Source organism: Nannobrachium achirus, assembly GCF_963921795.1.
Source record: "Nannobrachium achirus genome assembly, chromosome: 17".
NCBI lineage: Eukaryota > Metazoa > Chordata > Actinopteri > Myctophiformes > Myctophidae > Nannobrachium > Nannobrachium achirus.
The window spans coordinates 45,656,438-45,677,281 of record NC_137824.1 but is presented as its reverse complement, the minus strand read 5'-3'; the positions used below and the strand labels follow the sequence as shown (position 1 = coordinate 45,677,281).

The window sequence follows — 20,844 nt, the reverse complement described above, 5'->3', positions numbered from 1 at the left end:
ACACCAACAACCACCTAGGGGCAAACAGCCGTATACTTAAAGCGTGCAGTCATTCTCGGACAGCAATCATCGTTAATTAACTTTACTGCGAGAGAACAGCCTCTAATTGCTGTAAAAAAAAATCCCCAAAGGATACAAACATCAGCAGTAGTTTCTTTCTAAGTTATTCACTTCATCATGCAGCTATAGGCTCCTTTAGAATCACAGCAGGCCACTGGAAGCAGGAATGAATTTCTATTGGATTGAAGAGAGGAAAAAAGGAGAGAAGATGGAAGGTGAGGGAAGGAGGGGGAAGGAAGAGTTGCAGCACGGGTAAGACAAGATATATTCTCTGGAACCCATGGCCTACTGCGAGCTCTAGCATCAGCTGAAATCCACCGAGGAAGAAAGAGATTATATTACTAGCCATCTTACATGAAGTAAAAGGAATTTGACTTTGGCTTTCACATTCCCTCCTAAATTCACTCATGCACCCACACACTGACAAGCACTGAACACTCGTCAAAGTCTGATTTGTAGCTGTATAATAAGGCAAATTCCTACTACTACTTGGTTAGCTTTAGTCAGGCTTAGCCTTTGAACGCGAAATAGACGTGTTTGGCGAGTCACAAGTCCTCGTCCAAGTCCAGGAGAAAAGTCGGGTCCTCCTGCCTAGACTCTGTCAATCCAATGACAATGTGGGAGATGCCAGACTGCTATATGCCCATTGGGAGCGTGGCTGAAAGGCACCAGTGCAAAAACAAAGATCGCCTCGCCCTCATGTTTAGAATCAGCATAACGGTACATACAGTGTATACTGTAATTAACCTGCTAGAGCTGAATTTGTCAGTACTTACAACAATACTTTATTATCCCCTTGCTATGCCAATTACATATAAAATACAGGAACATTCACCCTTCTAAACTAGCCTGCAACATTTTAGTTTTTATAGTATAAATACGTTATTTTGTAAGTACTTGTTACAATTACACTTTTTACCTCTCCCAGCTTTTCTGTTGTGATAAAAAGTGATCCCTTAATAAACAACAACAAAGCTTGATCTAAATGCTACACAATCTTTTTCATTACGTCATGCTGGGTGTCTTTCATAAAGCCAGGTTCAAACTTCAAACCACTTGACAGATACGCTATGAAAGGAATGAGAGCCAGCCTACTGAAAGAAACGAAACCAACCGTACATTCATTCAATACTTAGGATGAAAAGTAAGTACACATGGTACAGCTCCTGTCAAAGCTGCTGTCCGATAAGGAATCTCCTCTGCCTGTGGCTGAGCAGACACACAGATCAAAGAGGAGTGTAAGTGTAAAATTAAAATGCTAATTACAAGTGTCTGTGTGACAGACTGATATGACACTCCAACAGCTTAAATGCTGTGTTAAGGCTGAAGGGTTAGGGTTTTAATTTCCACTGGAGTCTCCCATATGCATTCAGTGCTACCCTTGATAAAAGCTCCCATATACTGTGTACCAAAGCCTGCTGAATATAACTGAGCATTTAGCACTTGAGTCCATATGCATTCAAAGCCCTACTCTTGATTAAAGCTCCCAGATAGACTAAAACCTACTCGGTAGTCATAGAAATTAGATTGTAGCTTATAGTCCAGTAGTTCCTAGGCTTTTTTCCTTGGAGCCCCCCTTCTTACACCTGACCAGGCTGAGACCAACCCCCCCCCCCCCCCCCCACACACACACACACACACACACACACACACACACACACACACACACACACACACACACACACACACACACACACACACACACACACACACACACACAGTTTTACACATTTCTGAAAAAACATATGTTTCTATATCAGTCTGGTTCTCAAACTCTTTCGTGTGAAGGACTCCCAAAATGATATGTATTTGGCTGGCAAACCTGTCCCCAACTCATCAGGCGGCCGGAACCAACGAGCGGAAACCTCCGGTGCCGTGCACCTACAAAGTTATTTCCCCTAATTTAAAATGTGCTTAGTTTGATATAATCGTTTTGTTTCTTCTGGTATAATAATGGTTTGGTATGTCCATCTTTTATTCTAAATTGTCGCGCGACTAGCAAGACTAAGCGTATTGTGGGGAACAAAAACGGCAACAGGAACCAACCACCGGAACACCAATCTTTTTTTCACCCTTTTTTCTAAACCGGATCACACGGTTTAAAACGAATAGCAGGCTCTCCTCTGCGGTGGAAAGGCTGGTGACGCCAGGTTAGGTGTGGATAGAAGAGGGTGAGCTGTGGGGTCTCTTTGGTGTGTATGTTGCTGTGATCTCTGGCGCCTGAGGGAGGGTGGAGAGAGCAGAGGAGAGCTGCAGAGAAATAAAGTAAGAAGAGCTGCAGCAAAAAATGTCCCCAAAAAACCCTTTCTGTGTTTACTCAACCCAGGCCCTAAGCCAATAAACTCTAAGTCCTGTTTATCTTCCAAGGCTATAGGTTTCGTCCAACAATGCGCTCTGTATAGACAGCCATGTTGTATAATGTTGAGCAGGAAATCCAACACACCCTGCAGTATAATGTAAGATCTTCCACAAGTCATCTCCGATTATATAAAACAGAGGTGGTGTGGGTTCATCGCATTCTCTCACTGCGAGCTGAGTTGTGATTTAAAATTGGTGCAGAGAGCACCTGGGGTTAGATGTGTTAGCACATTGAAGTTCACATGAAAGTTGCACAAAGCTAGCGTCGACAGGAAATGAATAATTCAAGCAGCAAGTCAAGAGAGTGTTACTCCATTTGTGTTTAGAGGCCGTCTCAGGTGCAGATATACACCCAACAGTCGTCTGTGGCTTAATGAATAACACCATACCGTAGATAAAACGTCTCAACAGCCTTTACATTTTGTAGAAGCCTTTGAGACTTTAAAACTCAAGAGCAGCTTCCTGAATTCTGGAATAGGTTCTTCTCTCCCATCGTTTTAGCCCAAATGATGGCTGGGTTGTCGGGGTGTGTGCCTGGGGTCTATGGAATGGATTACAGCCCACTCTCAAAATGAACACAGTTAAGAGTTTTGTACTTCTACTTCAACTTTGAAATGGCTCTAGCCTCTCTCCCGACTTTCTATTTTTGTTATGGTTTTCGACTGAAAAAACAAAACAAAAAAAACTGTACACATTCTTTCTAAAGTGTCTCTGATTAAACACAGCGAACATACAAACTCCTTGAAAGGCAAGGATGGACAATGGACATTCTGGAGTCTGGGTAGAGGGAAAACATTTAAAATGTCATCAAAAACAAAACAGCTGATTTCCTACTAGAGCCTATTCTCATTAAGATGAAAATAAGTGTGCTGATGATGGATTTTGTGGAATGGCTTACTGGACTGCAGTTACAGGCCATTTGTGTGTGTGTGTGTGAGTGTGAGTGTGAGTGTGAGTGTGAGTGTGAGTGTGTGTGTGTGTGTGTGTGTGTGTGTGTGTGTGTGTGTGCGTGCGTGCGTGCGTGCGTGCGTGCGTGCGTGCGTGCGTGCGTGCCAACAGTCAACATTACAATAAACATCATTCTCCTTAGTGATGAATGTGCCTCACTGAATAGGATAGGGAAATGCATTTTAACACCAGCATCCTTTTTTTTAGGTGCAAAACGTTTGAGAACCTCTTTCCTAGAATTATTGCAGAGTATTTCTGAGACGAGACGAGTAATGATAGCTGAGAGAATGAGTGTGGCGTGGCTGCTTTGTGTATATGTGTGTGTGTGTGTGTGTGTGTGTGTGTGTGTGTGTGTGTGTAGAGAGAGAATGAGGAGTGGCTGACTGCCTTCAAATTGAGGCTGAGAGAGTATGCTTTGCTTATGCAATCTTTTGTTATTATTATGAGAGTAATATTATGCCATTGAAGATTCCAGCACCTCGACACAAAACACCTTCCAGTGTCTCGGCTCGCGGCATCGCCATTAGCCACAGCCTTAACCCACAGATGTGTGTCCTACTCCTATGGCACTTTAAATTATTCAGATCCCATGTGATCGTAGGGCTATACAGTACGAGCTGGAAAGAGGAGAAACACTGTAAAGCCTCGAGCGCTGCTGTAGCTCACCGGCGAGTGATGATGGAGGTGAAAGAAAACTCTGTATGGGAGATGAAGGCGTAGCGTAGGTGGACCGGTCCTGACCGGTTGCTGCAGCTCGTTTGATGAATACATTGGATGGAGCTGGGGTCCAGAGGAAGACTCTGGGTCAGAGAGCTCCACTCACCCTGCATCAAAGACTCCAGCTCTGTGATCAACATGATGGTTGGATCTTTTCTTTTTATATCGTGGTATAACGGTGTCAGTGTTAAAGGAGAATTTCGGCCTAGAAGTCTATCTTGCCTTTAGTTGTACTTATTCTCTCCCCAAAAGACTGGTCCCGGTGTTTGTTTGTCTTAGTTTTTTTCCCAAAACAGGCAATTTTGTCCATTTGCCCTAACCGACCACGGCTCCAAACAGGAGCGATTGGTTATATTGTTAATCTGCATATTTTTATCGCTCGAAACTCAAATATTTCGGTAGATGTCTGTCATACATAATGAATCGAGTCAATACCCGGTCTCGATATCCCACAGGGCACAGATTTGCGCAGCAGCTCTTGTAAACAGTAACTGCGGCGTCCTGTGGGATAAAAAGACTTGAATCATTATGTACGACAGATAACTACTGAAAAGGTTAGCGATAGAAATAAGCAGATTAACAATAACTAATCGCTCTTTTTGGAGCTGTGGTCGGGTAGGGCAAATGGACAAAATTGTCTGTTTTGAAGAAGAAGAAAAAAACTCACATCTGGATCAGTCCTTTGCAGAGTAAATAACACCAACAAACGGTAAGAAAAGCTTCTATGACGGAATTCTCCTTTAAGAAACGTAAATGGCTGAATATGATTTGGCTGAGGAGACGACAATGATGGGCTCATCATCCTTCCTTTTAGCAGTGATGTTTCCTTTTATGCGATTGTAAACTGTGCTTTATTAAGTTTTTATTATTACATTATTGCCGTCCTCAGTCCAATGCCAACCATTCCTGCCATATAACAGTTGCACTACAGTGCTCAGCAATTTGCGGACAATAAACAGCAAAGTATACTATAAACTCCAGCTGATGATCGCAATAAAGAAAACAACCACCATAATGTTTTTTTTTTTTTTTTTTGCAGTATTATTCATTAATTAAGTTTAATGATGTCGAAAAGACCTTGTGTTCATCCAATTCACATCGGTCTGGAGTAAACTATACAGTTGATTTAGCCCATACAAACCGCAGGCCTAGCTTGGTAATGTAATGTGAACAGGGATGGGACGATATGAAAATGTCATATCACGATTATTGTGACAAAAGAAATAGTGATTTACAATATTATCGCAATAATCAAAATCCATTATCCTGGGGCGGAACATTTGCCAAAAAATAGCCGATCTACAAGCTCACAACGTGTTGTGAGCTTGTAGATCTTGTGTTTTTGTAGATCTTGTATTTTTGGCAAAGACATTTGATAGAGAGTGAATAAAAGACTGTATCATGACATGTACGTGTATTATAAGTACCTTTTACCAATAGAGGGTTTAAATGTTACCGGATCTGCACCTCGGCAAATAAAAAGTGAATTGGTCCCAGTGCATGATGGAGGACGATATTACAATAAATTAAATCTCCACGATACGATTATCTTACGATAAGCGATAATATCGCTTATCGTCCCATCCCTAAATGTGAAAAGGTTTGTTGGGTTTATTCTCTGGGACTTTAGCATGCTTGCTGTCCTTTGTCTCAATAATGAAGTCTTCATTTAGAAAACAGAAAACACATGCCTACACACTGGCATGTCATTCCCTACAGCAGATAAGGTTAAAATGCTGGACCGGCAGTCTGCCGTTCTGCTTGAATTATTCTGAAGCAAGGGAACGGCGCGGTGGCTTACAGTGTGTCTCAACACCCCCACACACACATACAGTACATACATTGAAGAGATTTGCTGCCTCGAGCACACACTTTCTTTGTGAGTGAATTTGCGTGTGTGTGTGTGTGTGTGTGTGTTAGTGTGTGCACGAGAAGATCAGAAAGCATTGAGCAGCTCAAGCGATGAACACTACAGTGCCTTCTACCTGCTGTTGTTTCATGGACTTGTTCTGTCTTTCCATCTCTCTCATGAAAGCACAGACACCTACTGTACACCTGCAAGCACATATGCACGCCTGTACACACCCACACCCTACACTAGCAGGTAGATGTTTGCGTGTACTCACACACAAACCCTGAACTTGCCTGCACATATGCACACTTGTGAGTATGTGCACACACACACACACAGCCACGCACAGGCGTCCTCAAATTACACCTACACCTGCAAGCACATCACGCTTGTACAAACCCACACCCTACACTAGCAGGTACATACAGTATGCACACTTGTGTGTACACACACACAAACCCTGAACTTGACAGCACATATGCGCACGCACACGCACACACACACACACACACACACACACACACACACACACACACACACACACACACACACACACACACAGAATACTCCTGCGGCGGAGACAAGGGAGCGGCTGTGTTCTGCTGGCTTGACTTCCAAAAGGAAAAGAGAAGGGTGGCTTCTTCAGTTTCTTATGCAGATTCAAACACACAGCCTAGTTCTGAGACTGTTGGCAGTCCTCAAATTGAACTGAACCCATCTATTAGTTCTAAAAGTACATATCAAAAGCTCAACCACAAGGAAACCACAAGACAGTTTAAACCATGTCCAGAAAGACAGATGACAGATAATAACCATTTCCCTGTTCGCTTTGTAGGCTCTGTCTGTAAAAAGACGGTTGGACTCCTTCTCCACAATAAAGTACTGTACTCACGTCAATTGCGCTATATCTCTTTAATAATATCTAAGTTGTCTTTTAATCACACCCAAACACCCCAGGTTGATGGACTGCGCTGAAACTTTCCTTAGTGGACTGCAAAGTCCCAAATGTCCCTTATATGCCCATATATGGAGATATCTGTCAGTCCTTGTCCTTTTTATGCCCATACTGTATATGGAAATCCCTGATGTCCTCAGTATATGCCCATATATGGGCATGCCCCATTTTGCGCCTCTATTTGGAGCTGACTTATTTGTTTGCCGATGTCGATGCCATGATGACACTTTAGACAACACTCCATTTTTACACTTTTGTTGATTGAAGCAGGTTTGAGTCTGCTATGTCCCATTGCAGTGGCTCTTTTATGTGTAAGGGAATTTAACACGGTATAAGGAACACTTGTTTTATCTTGTCAGATGTCATCTACTGTACTGACGTGACTGAGAAGAACTGACACCGTCTATTGGAAAGGTTTCCTACCGTGACCAAAGTGCTTCTGCCAGTTGATGAGCTTTGCTGCTGGGTTCAAGTGTGTTCCACGAATTGTAGGTACTGTACATGTGCTAAAAAGTGCATCCATTCATCAGTGTCAAAACAAGAGACGGGCTGGATGACAACCGTACCACGCAGCCCTCAGCAGAGTTTTATTCAGCAATCCTCTGCTAGCTCTCACGATGAGATGAGATCAGGTGGGTGACAGAAACAATTCTGTCATTCATTCACTACAGCTCTGAACTGGCCTCTTTTGATACTATGTAAATATATACAGGCATTAAAAAAGCATGACTGTGAGCAGGGGACTTCTTTTATCCCGGCACAGAAATGTGTTTATGCCAGTGTCAGGGCCTTGTTACAAGGGTGCTTGGAACCGGTTCAGCTAAAGGCCAGGTTCTATGCTTCAAAGAAAAGAAATTATGAAAATGTGATTTTTTTTTTTCTGTGTGGAGTACTGCCAAAGACATACATATACTGCCATATACAGTATGAAATATGTTTCAAGGTTCACCGTGATGCCTGTAGACTAGAGAGGCCCAGATTTTATTTTACATTAGGGATTTTAATAGATTAACGCTGGCCAAAAATTAACAGCCTTTACAGTATCATAATTCTAAATACATTATGAAGAAATGAAAATCAAGATCTCAATAAATACTAGTCTTATGGAGATGGTCTGTATGTCAATCCTTGTCCCTTTTATTTTTGTCTTATCCCTTTTATTTTTACCCCAATCCAACTCTTGATGCTTAGTGCAAAGCAGGGAGGCTTTGTGTCCCATTTTTAGTCTTTGGTATTCACCCGGCCAGGGATCGAACCCCAACCACTGAGCTGGTTCTTTAACAGTTAGGGTATACAAAAGAACAGAGCATTCTCTTCAGCCCCTCTGGCTAAATACAACAGGGCTGATGAGAGAGTGAAGCCATATTTGGGCTGTGGTGTAGAATTTATGAAAGAAGTATCAGGAAAATCCATGTAGCATGCAGAATGCCCAAAGGCACTGCTTATCGTCTGCTTAAAAAGACACACAATGACACACACACACACACACACACACACACACACACACACACACACACACACACACACACACACACACACACACACACACACACACACACACACACACACACACACACACACACACGGGAAATGCAGAGAGGCAGCCATTGCAAAGTGTGCAGTGTCTTATCTGTTAGACCTTATAGGAAAACACATTGGTAACCCTTTACTTTCCGGTACAGTAATTACATGGTAGTTACCACGTAATTACAAGGTAATTACTTGGTAACCACCCCGTATTTACTGAGTAATAACTAGGTAATTACAAGGTAACTACAATGTATTTTACATAGTAATTACCTGGTGTTACCTGGTAATTCCCAGATACATTCCTGAGAACTACCAGGTAATTACTAGGTAATTTAAAGCATGTACCTGGTAATTCCATAGTAAATACCTGGTAATACACTTAGCAATTACTTAGTTTATTACCCGGTAGTTCCCTGGTATTTTCTTAGATACTACAAGGTAATTATTAGGTAATTATAAGTATTTTATTATGTATTTAGCATGTAATTATACTGTAACTACCTGGTAATACACTTAGCAATTACTAGGTTTATTACCCGGTAGTTACCTGGTATTTTCTTGTATACTACAAGGTAATTATTAGGTAATTATAAGTATTTTATTATGTATTTAGCATGTAATCATAGTGTAACTACCTGGTAATACACTTAGCAATTACTAGGTTTATTACCCGGTAGTTACCTGGTATTTTCTTGTATACTACAAGGTAATTATTAGGTAATTATAGGTATTTTATTATGTATTTAGCATGTAATTATAGTGTAACTACCTGGTAATACACATAGTAATTACAAGGTATATTGCCTGGTATTTACCAGGTATTTTCTTTGCTACTACCAGGAATTTATGAGTAGTTGCTTATGCAATTACTATATAATTACATGGTAACTACCATGTAATATACCTATTAATGTCTAGGTAATTCCTATGTATTTTCTTAGAAATTACTAGGTAATTACCGTTTAATTTCATGTTAACTATCATGGTATTTACCTGGTCCTTACCTTGATAGGTAACCCATTATAATCTGTGCATATACAAAGGTACTTACCTGGTATTTACCCAATAACTCCAAAAAGTATTTACAGGGAAATTACTTAGTAGTTACTGTTGGTTTGTACTGTAAAGTAAAGCGTGATCAATTCCATGACCTTACCTGGTAATTACTCAGTATTAACCCAATAACTACAAAAGGTATTTACATGGAAATTACCCAGTAGTTACTGTTGGTTTGTACTGTAAAGTAAAGCGTGATCAATTCCATGACCTTACCTGGTAATTACTCAGTATTAACCCAATAACTACAAAAAGTATTTACAGGGAAATTACCCAGTAGTTACTGTTGGTTTGTACTGTAAAGTAAAGCGTGATCAATTCCATGACCTTACCTGGTAATTACTAAGTGTTTACCCTGTAACCAGAATAATTATGTGCCTTGCATTTAGCCAGTGTAAGTGCAACTACTGAAAAATAAGTACTTTTTTTTTGGGACGAAATGGCATTATGGCCATGGGTGGATAAAATAACCAGGCCTCAAAAATGACCAGTGTCGTTCATTTGTGTTCAGTGCATGCTTCTCCGGTGTCCGTGAGTCTGCTTCTCCCCTGGACAGCACACTGCATCTGAAATCCAGTTCCCACCCCAAGCACCAGCAAGCAACCCCACCATAACCAAGGCATGATACAACACAAATATAAATTCATTACATTAACACCTCCTCAACCACCACCAACCTTGACATAACACGCAAAAAAACAGGTGAGCTGGCAAAGAGATTTCTTTATAAAATGCTGTAATGCTTTTCAATAAACAAACAAAAAAAATCACATGTTCGACAGTGCAATACTATAAAAAAACTATTTACAAGAAGTACACAAAATGACAGTTGATTCTTCACACATTGGTTGCCAACCCCGAGTTCCCCGAGTTTATAATGGTACCCCCCAATTGCCAACCCCGAGTTCCCCGACCAAAAAAGAAAAAAACATTTTTGGACCTCTAGAAATGTATTAGGCATGATCGCGATGTTGCATGTTTAACCCCCATACAACCCCCATACAACTCAGGTAGCAGACCTCCAAGCTCACAACAGTGTAAAACATAATGGCTGCTATCTCATGAATGCCTGAACGGATTTCCAATCGGATTCTTTTGTTTGAAAGCTGGGAGCATTGTGCACACACATGGTGCATGATCTAGGCATGGGCGTGCATGATCCGTGCACTATGAATTACATGGAGTCTATGGAGACCTTGGCAACTTGGAACCTCAAGAGATTTTTTTTTTAAGGCAACAAATGTGTTCATATACATATGAGTCGAACCGCTGAGATAATTTTAACACAGTTCTTATATGAAATATATGAAAAGGGTCTAGGGGAATTCAGAATGGGGGAAGAAAATGACGAACCAGCTAGGATGGGTAAATTACGTCACGCTTTACTGTTCTAAGGTTTAAGGCGCTTATGAGACCAGATGAGACCAGATGCAAGTCACTTGAGTTGGCCTGCTCAATTTTATATTGAATGAAATATAATTAGTAGGAGTAGAAATAATAGAAAATAAAACAATGTGCACAAACATACAGTACAATAATGAATGGAGATAGGTATACCATGACTCAGTGAATCCGGTTTTCAAGATTTTCTTTTCTGAGGGTTTTAATTCCTAGGGTGCACCCAACTATACTGTATTACTGACTGAATAATACCTCTCTGCCCCTGCAGAGCAGAGAGAATGTGAGTGTGAGGGTACTAATTGAACCACTAATTGTCCAGTCCTGCACTGTTCCTCACAGGGCAGTGTATGTGGTGAGTATGCGTTTGTCAAAAAGTCCAGTTCTTCTGTGTGTATCACCGACCAGTACTGCACTGCCAGGGCAGTTTGTGTGTGATAATTTCCTACCACGCTGGGGACACAGACTCTGGCTCACTGACTATGGCTCTGGGTCTGCCCAAGGAGAATTCTTAGATCAGGTCTGGGTCCTTCCAATCTTGTGTTGCTTGCCACTCCTTGGTTGACCAGAGTCAGGCTGAATCAAACAGATGTGTCAAAAAAAAAAAAAAAAAAAAAACTGACCTGCATAAAGCAAGGCCAGAGGCATCTCTGTGTTAATGTCTAAAACAATATCAGTGACACAGTTGTCGTTACATAAGGTTTCACTTCAAATACTTACCGTAATACATAAATTCAACAGTTGTTCAAACAACAAAATAAAAAATAAATATAATAAATAAATTCCAGTACAGGTGAAGGGCTGATAGATGTTAACACAGGCCTGTATTGAGTGGTAATTCTGTAAACAGAACAAGACAATAGAATCATTACTTAAACAGTACTTAAAAAATTACATCATTGAACAGGCTTTAAATGCATTAGTATTACAGATTACAGAATGCATTACATTAGAGAAAGAAATGCTTTACAGAAATGCATTAAAGTAAATTGCATTACACCAGGGAACTAGAATTCCATATTATGATAATGGCATAGAACAATCTGCTCCAAACTAGCTAGTTAGGCTAGCGAAAATTAGCATATGAACTAAACAACACAATAGCAACCCAGCAATTGACTACACATTGTAATGCTCCCAGCTAGCTGGCCAGGCTAGCGAAATTAGCATATGAGCTAAGCAACACAATAGTAGTACAGAAATTCCCATTAGACACATTATGGCCAAAACGTCATGTACTACATTATACAGCATTCTCTGCACATAGAAAACAATGCAGTAAGAACTTACTCTTCACAAACACACTCTTATTGAAAGTTGCAGGATTAAGGCACTGTGTTTATGTCCTGACTTGTCCTCACTGACCTCTGAAACACCAGCACAAGTTAGCCACCTAGCAGCTAAGGCAAAACACTGCTTGTCACTCACCAAGGCCTGCACATGAATTCAGCACCAGCACACCAGTGCTATTCAGATGACTATGTGTTGCTCCTCACAGCAAGATAAAGTCATTAATGTTGTGCTTTCCTGCACACAACTGACAAAATAATACATAGTCTTAATCTGAAATTTGAATGCTTCTCAGCAGCTTCTCCTATGTGCTCTGCTGTGATCTCTGCTCTCACTCTGATTGATTGGCATTAGTTTCACCTGGTGTCCCTGCACAGGCAGCAGGCTGTTATTCAGGGCAGACAGGTTTGGGGAGGCCCCTTCTGGTTGAAGGATCATTTAGCCCAGTTCCAGAAAATGGGTTAAAATGGACGGAATTACCCTTTACAATAAATTAGTAAAATGGGCTATGTTATAAATTCCCCTCCTTGTGTCCTCAGTTTATTATTATTATTATTATTATTATGTTTATTTTGTTCAGGCATTTTTTTGGGCAGCTCAGTTTTCTACTGAGTGTTTGGGGGGCCTGATGTTTCAGAGGTCAGTGAGGAGTGAGGACAAGTCAGGACATAAACACAGTGCCTTAATCCTGCAACTTTCAATAAGAGTGTGTTTGTGAAGAGTAAGTTCTTACTGCATTGTTTTCTATGTGCAGAGAATGCTGTATAATGTAGTACATGACGTTTTGGCCATAATGTGTCTAATGGGAATTTCTGTACTACTATTGTGTTGCTTAGCTCATATGCTAATTTCGCTAGCCTGGCCAGCTAGCTGGGAGCATTACAATGTGTAGTCAATTGCTGGGTTGCTATTGTGTTGTTTAGTTCATATGCTAATTTTCGCTAGCCTAACTAGCTAGTTTGGAGCAGATTGTTCTATGCCATTATCATAATATGGAATGCTAGTTCCCTGGTGTAATGCAATTTACTTTAATGCATTTCTGTAAAGCATTTCTTTCTCTAATGTAATGCATTCTGTAATCTGTAATACTAATGCATTTAAAGCCTGTTCAATGATGTAATTTTTTAAGTACTGTTTAAGTAATGATTCTATTGTCTTGTTCTGTTTACAGAATTACCACTCAATACAGGCCTGTGTTAACATCTATCAGCCCTTCACCTGTACTGGAATTTATTTATTATATTTATTTTTTATTTTGTTGTTTGAACAACTGTTGAATTTATGTATTACGGTAAGTATTTGAAGTGAAACCTTATGTAACGACAACTGTGTCACTGATATTGTTTTAGACATTAACACAGAGATGCCTCTGGCCTTGCTTTATGCAGGTCAGTTTTTTTTTTTTTTTTTTTTTTTACACATCTGTTTGATTCAGCCTGACTCTGGTCAACCAAGGAGTGGCAAGCAACCCAAGATTGGAAGGACCCAGACCTGATCTAAGAATTCTCCTTGGGCAGACCCAGAGCCATAGTCAGTGAGCCAGAGTCTGTGTCCCCAGCGTGGTAGGAAATTATCACACACAAACTGCCCTGGCAGTGCAGTACTGGTCGGTGATACACACAGACTGCACACAGAAGAACTGGACTTTTTGACAAACGCATACTCACCACATACACTGCCCTGTGAGGAACAGTGCAGGACTGGACAATTAGTGGTTCAATTAGTACCCTCACACTCACATTCTCTCTGCTCTGCAGGGGCAGAGAGGTATTATTCAGTCAGTAATACAGTATAGTTGGGTGCACCCTAGGAATTAAAACCCTCAGAAAAGAAAATCTTGAAAACCGGATTCACTGAGTCATGGTATACCTATCTCCATTCATTATTGTACTGTATGTTTGTGCACATTGTTTTATTTTCTATTATTTCTACTCCTACTAATTATATTTCATTCAATATAAAATTGAATGAAATTTTCTTCATCTGGTCTCATAAGCGCCTTAAACCTTAGAACAGTAAAGCGTGACGTAATTTACCCATCCTAGCTGGTTCGTCATTTTCTTCCCCCATTCTGAATTCCCCTAGACCCTTTTCATATATTTCATATAAGAACTGTGTTAAAATTATCTCAGCGGTTCGACTCATATGTATATGAACACATTTGTTGCCTTAAAAAAAAAATCTCTTGAGGTTCCAAGTTGCCAAGGTCTCCATAGACTCCATGTAATTCATAGTGCACGGATCATGCACGCCCATGCCTAGATCATGCACCATGTGTGTGCACAATGCTCCCAGCTTTCAAACAAAAGAATCCGATTGGAAATCCGTTCAGGCATTCATGAGATAGCAGCCATTATGTTTTACACTGTTGTGAGCTTGGAGGTCTGCTACCTGAGTTGTATGGGGGTTGTATGGGGGTTAAACATGCAAAATCGCGATCATGCCTAATACATTTCTAGAGGTCCAAAAATGTTTTTTTCTTTTTTGGTCGGGGAACTCGGGGTTGGCAATTGGGGGGTACCATTATAAACTCGGGGAACTCGGGGTTGGCAACCAATGTGTGAAGAATCAACTGTCATTTTGTGTACTTCTTGTAAATAGTTTTTTTATAGTATTGCACTGTCGAACATGTGATTTTTTTTGTTTGTTTATTGAAAAGCATTACAGCATTTTATAAAGAAATCTCTTTGCCAGCTCACCTGTTTTTTGCGTGTTATGTCAAGGTTGGTGGTGGTTGAGGAGGTGTTAATGTAATGAATTTATATTTGTGTTGTATCATGCCTTGGTTATGGTGGGGTTGCTTGCTGGTGCTTGGGGTGGGAACTGGATTTCAGATGCAGTGTGCTGTCCAGGGGAGAAGCAGACTCACGGACACCAAAGAAGCATGCACTGAACACAAATGAACGACACTGGTCATTTTTGAGGCCTGGTTATTTTATCCACCCATGGCCATGATGCCATTTCGTCCCAAAAAAAAAGTACTTATTTTTCAGTAGTTGCACTTACACTGGCTAAATGCAAGGCACATAATTATTCTGGTTACAGGGTAAACACTTAGTAATTACCAGGTAAGGTCATGGAATTGATCACGCTTTACTTTACAGTACAAACCAACAGTAACTACTGGGTAATTTCCATGTAAATACCTTTTGTAGTTATTGGGTTAATACTGAGTAATTACCAGGTAAGGTCATGGAATTGATCACGCTTTACTTTACAGTACAAACCAACAGTAACTACTAAGTAATTTCCCTGTAAATACTTTTTGGAGTTATTGGGTAAATACCAGGTAAGTACCTTTGTATATGCACAGATTATAATGGGTTACCTATCAAGGTAAGGACCAGGTAAATAACATGATAGTTAACATGAAATTAAACGGTAATTACCTAGTAATTTCTAAGACAATACATAGGAATTACCTAGACATTAATAGGTATATTACATGGTAGTTACCATGTAATTAGATAGTAATTGCATAAGCAACTACTCATAAATTCCTGGTAGTAGCAAAGAAAATACCTGGTAAATACCAGGCAATATACCTTGTAATTACTATGTGTATTACCAGGTAGTTACACTATAATTACATGCTAAATACATAATAAAATACTTATAATTACCTAATAATTACCTTGTAGTATACAAGAAAATACCAGGTAACTACCGGGTAATAAACCTAGTAATTGCTAAGTGTATTACCAGGTAGTTGCAGTATAATTACATGCTAAATACATAATAACATACTTATAATTACCTAATAATTACCTTGTAGTATCTAAGAAAATACCAGGGAACTACCGGGTAATAAACTAAGTAATTGCTAAGTGTATTACCAGGTAGTTACTATGGAATTACCAGGTACATGCTTTAAATTACCTAGTAATTACCTGGTAGTTCTGTGTATTGGTGTATTGGGTTAATACTGAGTAATTACCAGGTAAGGTCATGGAATTGATCACGCTTTACTTTACAGTACAAACCAACAGTAACTACTAAGTAATTTCCCTGTAAATACTTTTTGGAGTTATTGGGTAAATACCAGGTAAGTACCTTTGTATATGCACAGATTATAATGGGTTACCTATCAAGGTAAGGACCAGGTAAATAACATGATAGTTAACATGAAATTAAACGGTAATTACCTAGTAATTTCTAAGAAAATACATAGGAATTACCTAGACATTAATAGGTATATTACATGGTAGTTACCATGTAATTAGATAGTAATTGCATAAGCAACTACTCATAAATTCCTGGTAGTAGCAAAGAAAATACCTGGTAAATACCAGGCAATATACCTTGTAATTACTATGTGTATTACCAGGTAGTTACACTATAATTACATGCTAAATACATAATAAAATACTTATAATTACCTAATAATTACCTTGTAGTATACAAGAAAATACCAGGTAACTACCGGGTAATAAACCTAGTAATTGCTAAGTGTATTACCAGGTAGTTACACTATGATTACATGCTAAATACATAATAAAATACTTATAATTACCTAATAATTACCTTGTAGTATACAAGAAAATACCAGGTAACTACCGGGTAATAAACCTAGTAATTGCTAAGTGTATTACCAGGTAGTTACAGTATAATTACATGCTAAATACATAATAACATACTTATAATTACCTAATAATTACCTTGTAGTATCTAAGAAAATACCAGGGAACTACCGGGTAATAAACTAAGTAATTGCTAAGTGTATTACCAGGTAGTTACTATGGAATTACCAGGTACATGCTTTAAATTACCTAGTAATTACCTGGTAGTTCTCAGGAATGTATCTGGGAATTACCAGGTAACACCAGGTAATTACTATGTAAAATACATTGTAGTTACCTTGTAATTACCTAGTTATTACTCAGTAAATACGGGGTGGTTACCAAGTAATTACCTTGTAATTACGTGGTAACTACCATGTAATTACTGTACCGGAAAGTAAAGGGTTACCAACACATTTAAACAAACCAGTGTGTTTGGAATAATGGAAGGACTGCAACATGTTAGAATATTGGAGGGTTTTACCAAGGCAGAGTTCAGAGCAGCACAATGCTCAGAATACCCTGTTTCTTTTAAAGCCAAACTACATGAGTCACAACCAACAAGCAAACACGGCAGTAAATTATATGGCTGATGATGAGTGGGCATGTTTTCAAATGAAAACTTTATTTAATTCCTGCATTTAGAGAGTATCAAATAGAAATGCTGACTGAACTGCGCTGGGTATAAGAATAGTGTTTACACCAACTGGTTACTGGGCGGTGGCTTAATGAAGAGTTTTCTGTGTTAGAAGTGGTCTTGGCGCCACTGCCAGTAAACAATTTGTCAGCAATATGTCCTGAGTAAGCCATACATTTCTAATAAAACAGGCCACTTAAAAACTATGGGTGTTTTTTTAGATCTTCATACAATTCCTAATAAACAAACAAACAAACAAATAAACAAACAAGTGGGTCTTATTTGAGAGGAGGTGCGTTGGTGCCTGTGTGTGCATGAATGTATTTGTGTGTGTGTGTGTGTGTGTGTGTGTGTGTGTGTGTGTGTGTGTGTGTGTGCGTGCGTGCGTGCGTGCGTGCGTGCGCGTGCGTGAGTGATGGATTACAAAGAGTAACGTCAACCGAAGCAAGACAAATGTATCCATTATGGTTCCTTAACGAGGCTACAACCACATGTCTGCTAATGAGTTGGTGCTCCATCAAGAGTCTCCGGAGAGCTGGAGGAGCAGACCTGACTGACGGCCGGGCTACACCAAGGCTTTTTACGCGCGTGAGTGCGTATGCGGGCCGTGCGTGCGTATGCGTGTTTTGGAAATATCCAATATATATCAATTCAGCCGGCTACACCAGGCACACGGATAGCGTGAACCACAGGTACGCACTCCCTAAAAATAGGATTGTTCTATTCTATAATCCATTTTTTTACATACGCGTATGCGTTTTGTACACATATACTCCCACCTTGGTGTAGCCAGGGGGCTTTTCGCACATGCACAGACAGCACACGCATGCGTGTGCGTTTTCTGGTGTAGCCTGGCCGCCAGACTGGAGACAAACCACCAACCAACAGACACACAACCACGTCACAACCTCTGAGCTTCAGGAGCGGTGGACGTAGATGTTACTTTGTTTGGATGTAATCTGGACTTAAACTTAAACTATTGGTGGTTTGCAAAACACAACACGTGTCTTTGTCTCTGTGTCCACAATACAAGTATACTCCTTTTTTTTAATTTACGCATTTTTTTAAATATAATTTCCAATAAATCACAATCGCGACATATCAAAAGAATCATGATCTTATAGAAACGTTGCCCAAGAATCATGAGGTACCTGGTGATTCCCACTGCTATAAAAATAATATGCGTGGGGCGCCTGCTGGCCTACTGGTCCAGGCGCATACCACTTAGGCATTGCCACATTATGGATGCCTGGCGGCGGCGCCGGTTCGATTCCCGATCCGGACGACCTTTGCCGTGTGTCGCTCCCCATCTCTCCCCCATTTGCTGTCAGTCTACTGTCCTATCAAATAAAGGCATAAAAAAGCCCCAAAAAACTAATCTTTAAAACTATACGCGTACCATTAATAAACTTCTTAACACATTCCCCGCCATTTAACAATACCTTCGTACTCTATGGTGCCTCTGGTCTCCATAGACTTCCATGTAATTCATAGTGCACGGATCATGCACACCCATGCCTAGATAATGCACCATGTGTGTCCACATTGCTCACAGCTTTCAAACAAAAAAATCCGAATGGAAATCCGTTCAGGCATTCATGAGATACAAGCCATTATGTTTTCCTAAAATGTAAACAAAGATGGCTGCCATGTTTGATAGATGGGGTTGCTATGGGGGTTAAACATGCAATTTCGCGATTTCTATCATGCCTACTACATTTTTTGGGGTCCAAAAAACATTTTGAAAAAAAAAAATCTTTTGATTTTTTTTTTTTTTTTTTTTCAAAATGGCGGAAATTCTCGGGACTATCGGGCCTGGCAGGGAAAGACATTGAAAAAATCTCGGGACTATCGGGCCTGGCATGCAATGAGTTAAGGTGACTCATACATCAATGGGATGAATATAGACAGGATAATAATTGAGGGCATTATTCCAATCTATCAATTTTAAATAGCATAATAAATTGATGCAACTCAAGTATATCATGTACACAAATGACTTGACTGGTTAAACATCACTCACAATGCACAATCCCACTGTATGGAAAACAATCACACACTATGGCTTGTCCATATCAATTAAGATTAATGTTAAAACAAGTATTAATTCAGACCAATTAGCATTATTCAGACCGAAGAAAACACAGAGCAACAACTCATCTTTAATTACACACATCATTAATAAACACACCACTGCTCATTCAAATCAAGTTAATTGCGAGTGCAGAGATGACACGCTCTCTGACAACAAACAACCGCCCACCCACTCTGAAGCGCACGCACGCACGGGCACGCACACACACACGCACACACACACACACACACACTCTTCCAAACACATTATTTTCTTATGTCTGTGATGAAGGAAATTGAAAGAATGTGTGAACACAGACTGACAGGTGTTGTCATGGTGACAGCCCAGAGACACTAAGCAGCTTCCTGGTCCTAACCATGGAGGTATATATAAACTAGACTCAGGGCCCCACCCCTAGCTATCCATTTCAATGAAATAGAAGCACCCAGAAGACTGCCGGAAGTCCCCCAAATAAGCTAGCGTTTCAGATTATAGAGCATGCGCAGTAGCGTTTTAAATAGCAAAGTGTTGCAATATATATATATATATATATATATATATATATCTATATATATATATTTGACCATCAGGCGAAGGGCGCTTCAATGCTCTAACGTGGTTCTGGGGGCTTGGTTCTGACAGCGTGACTAATGATGGGATCCCGAACTGGACGAATAGTAAGAACCGGATCCACCGTTGAGGGACCAATAAGCGGTTCCATCACATTTGAAACCGTTTACAGAACCGGTTTTCATAGCAGTGTCAGAGCTGGCATGTGGGCTTCACAATCTACAATACCATTACTTCTCAAATTGGTTTTAATTTCAAAGACCAACATAACTCTGAGAGTGTACACATGGAACCAAATGGACCAGTAAGGGTCCATTTGGTTCCATTTGTACACTCTCGTTGTTAAAGACCTATAAGGGTCCATTTGGAACCCCCTATAGGAATCGTTAAAGGTAAACGTTAAGGACGGGAATCAATTAAGGTTCCCAACCCTAAGCCTGACCTCCAAACAGTCCAGACAACCACAGGCTCAGGCCACAGCAAGCTACTCAAAAGCAACAAACACTGACCCCAAATCATAAGATAACTGAACAACTCTCATTGCCTGGTTCCAGACCATAGACCCCGCCCACTCTCAGAGTGGACTGTTTCTCTGGTCTGGAGCTGAGTACATGAATCGGCAGTTTAGCAGCCAAAAACTGCGGCTGATCCAATGAGCGCGGGAGGTGGGGGTGGGTTTAACGAATATCCAATCCACACAGCAGTTGAAACGATTCAAACGAAGTTCACACAGACAGGCAGGCTGAGGCAGGCACACACACACACACACGTGTGCGCTGATTTCACCAAGCTGTTAATGTTGATTACATGTTTCTGGTCGCAGTTCTGTGTAGAAGCAGT

At 40.3% G+C, this 20,844-nt stretch overlaps 1 protein-coding gene across 3 annotated transcripts in view; it reads right to left on the bottom strand.

The window, feature by feature from the left end:
- LOC308301448 (ecto-NOX disulfide-thiol exchanger 2-like) overlaps window positions 1-20,844 on the bottom strand; it is a 192,028-nt gene that overhangs the window by 86,779 nt on the left and 84,405 nt on the right. The window contains exon 1 of one of the 3 annotated variants that reach the window (XM_080745442.1): window positions 7,314-7,483. The exons of the other annotated variants lie outside the window; for them this stretch is intronic. Within the exon in view, the coding sequence (XP_080601568.1) occupies window positions 7,314-7,413 (100 nt within the window). The 5' untranslated portion in view covers window positions 7,414-7,483. Of the gene's footprint in view, window positions 1-7,313; window positions 7,484-20,844 lie in introns of those variants that run through there. 3 annotated transcript variants of the gene reach the window in all.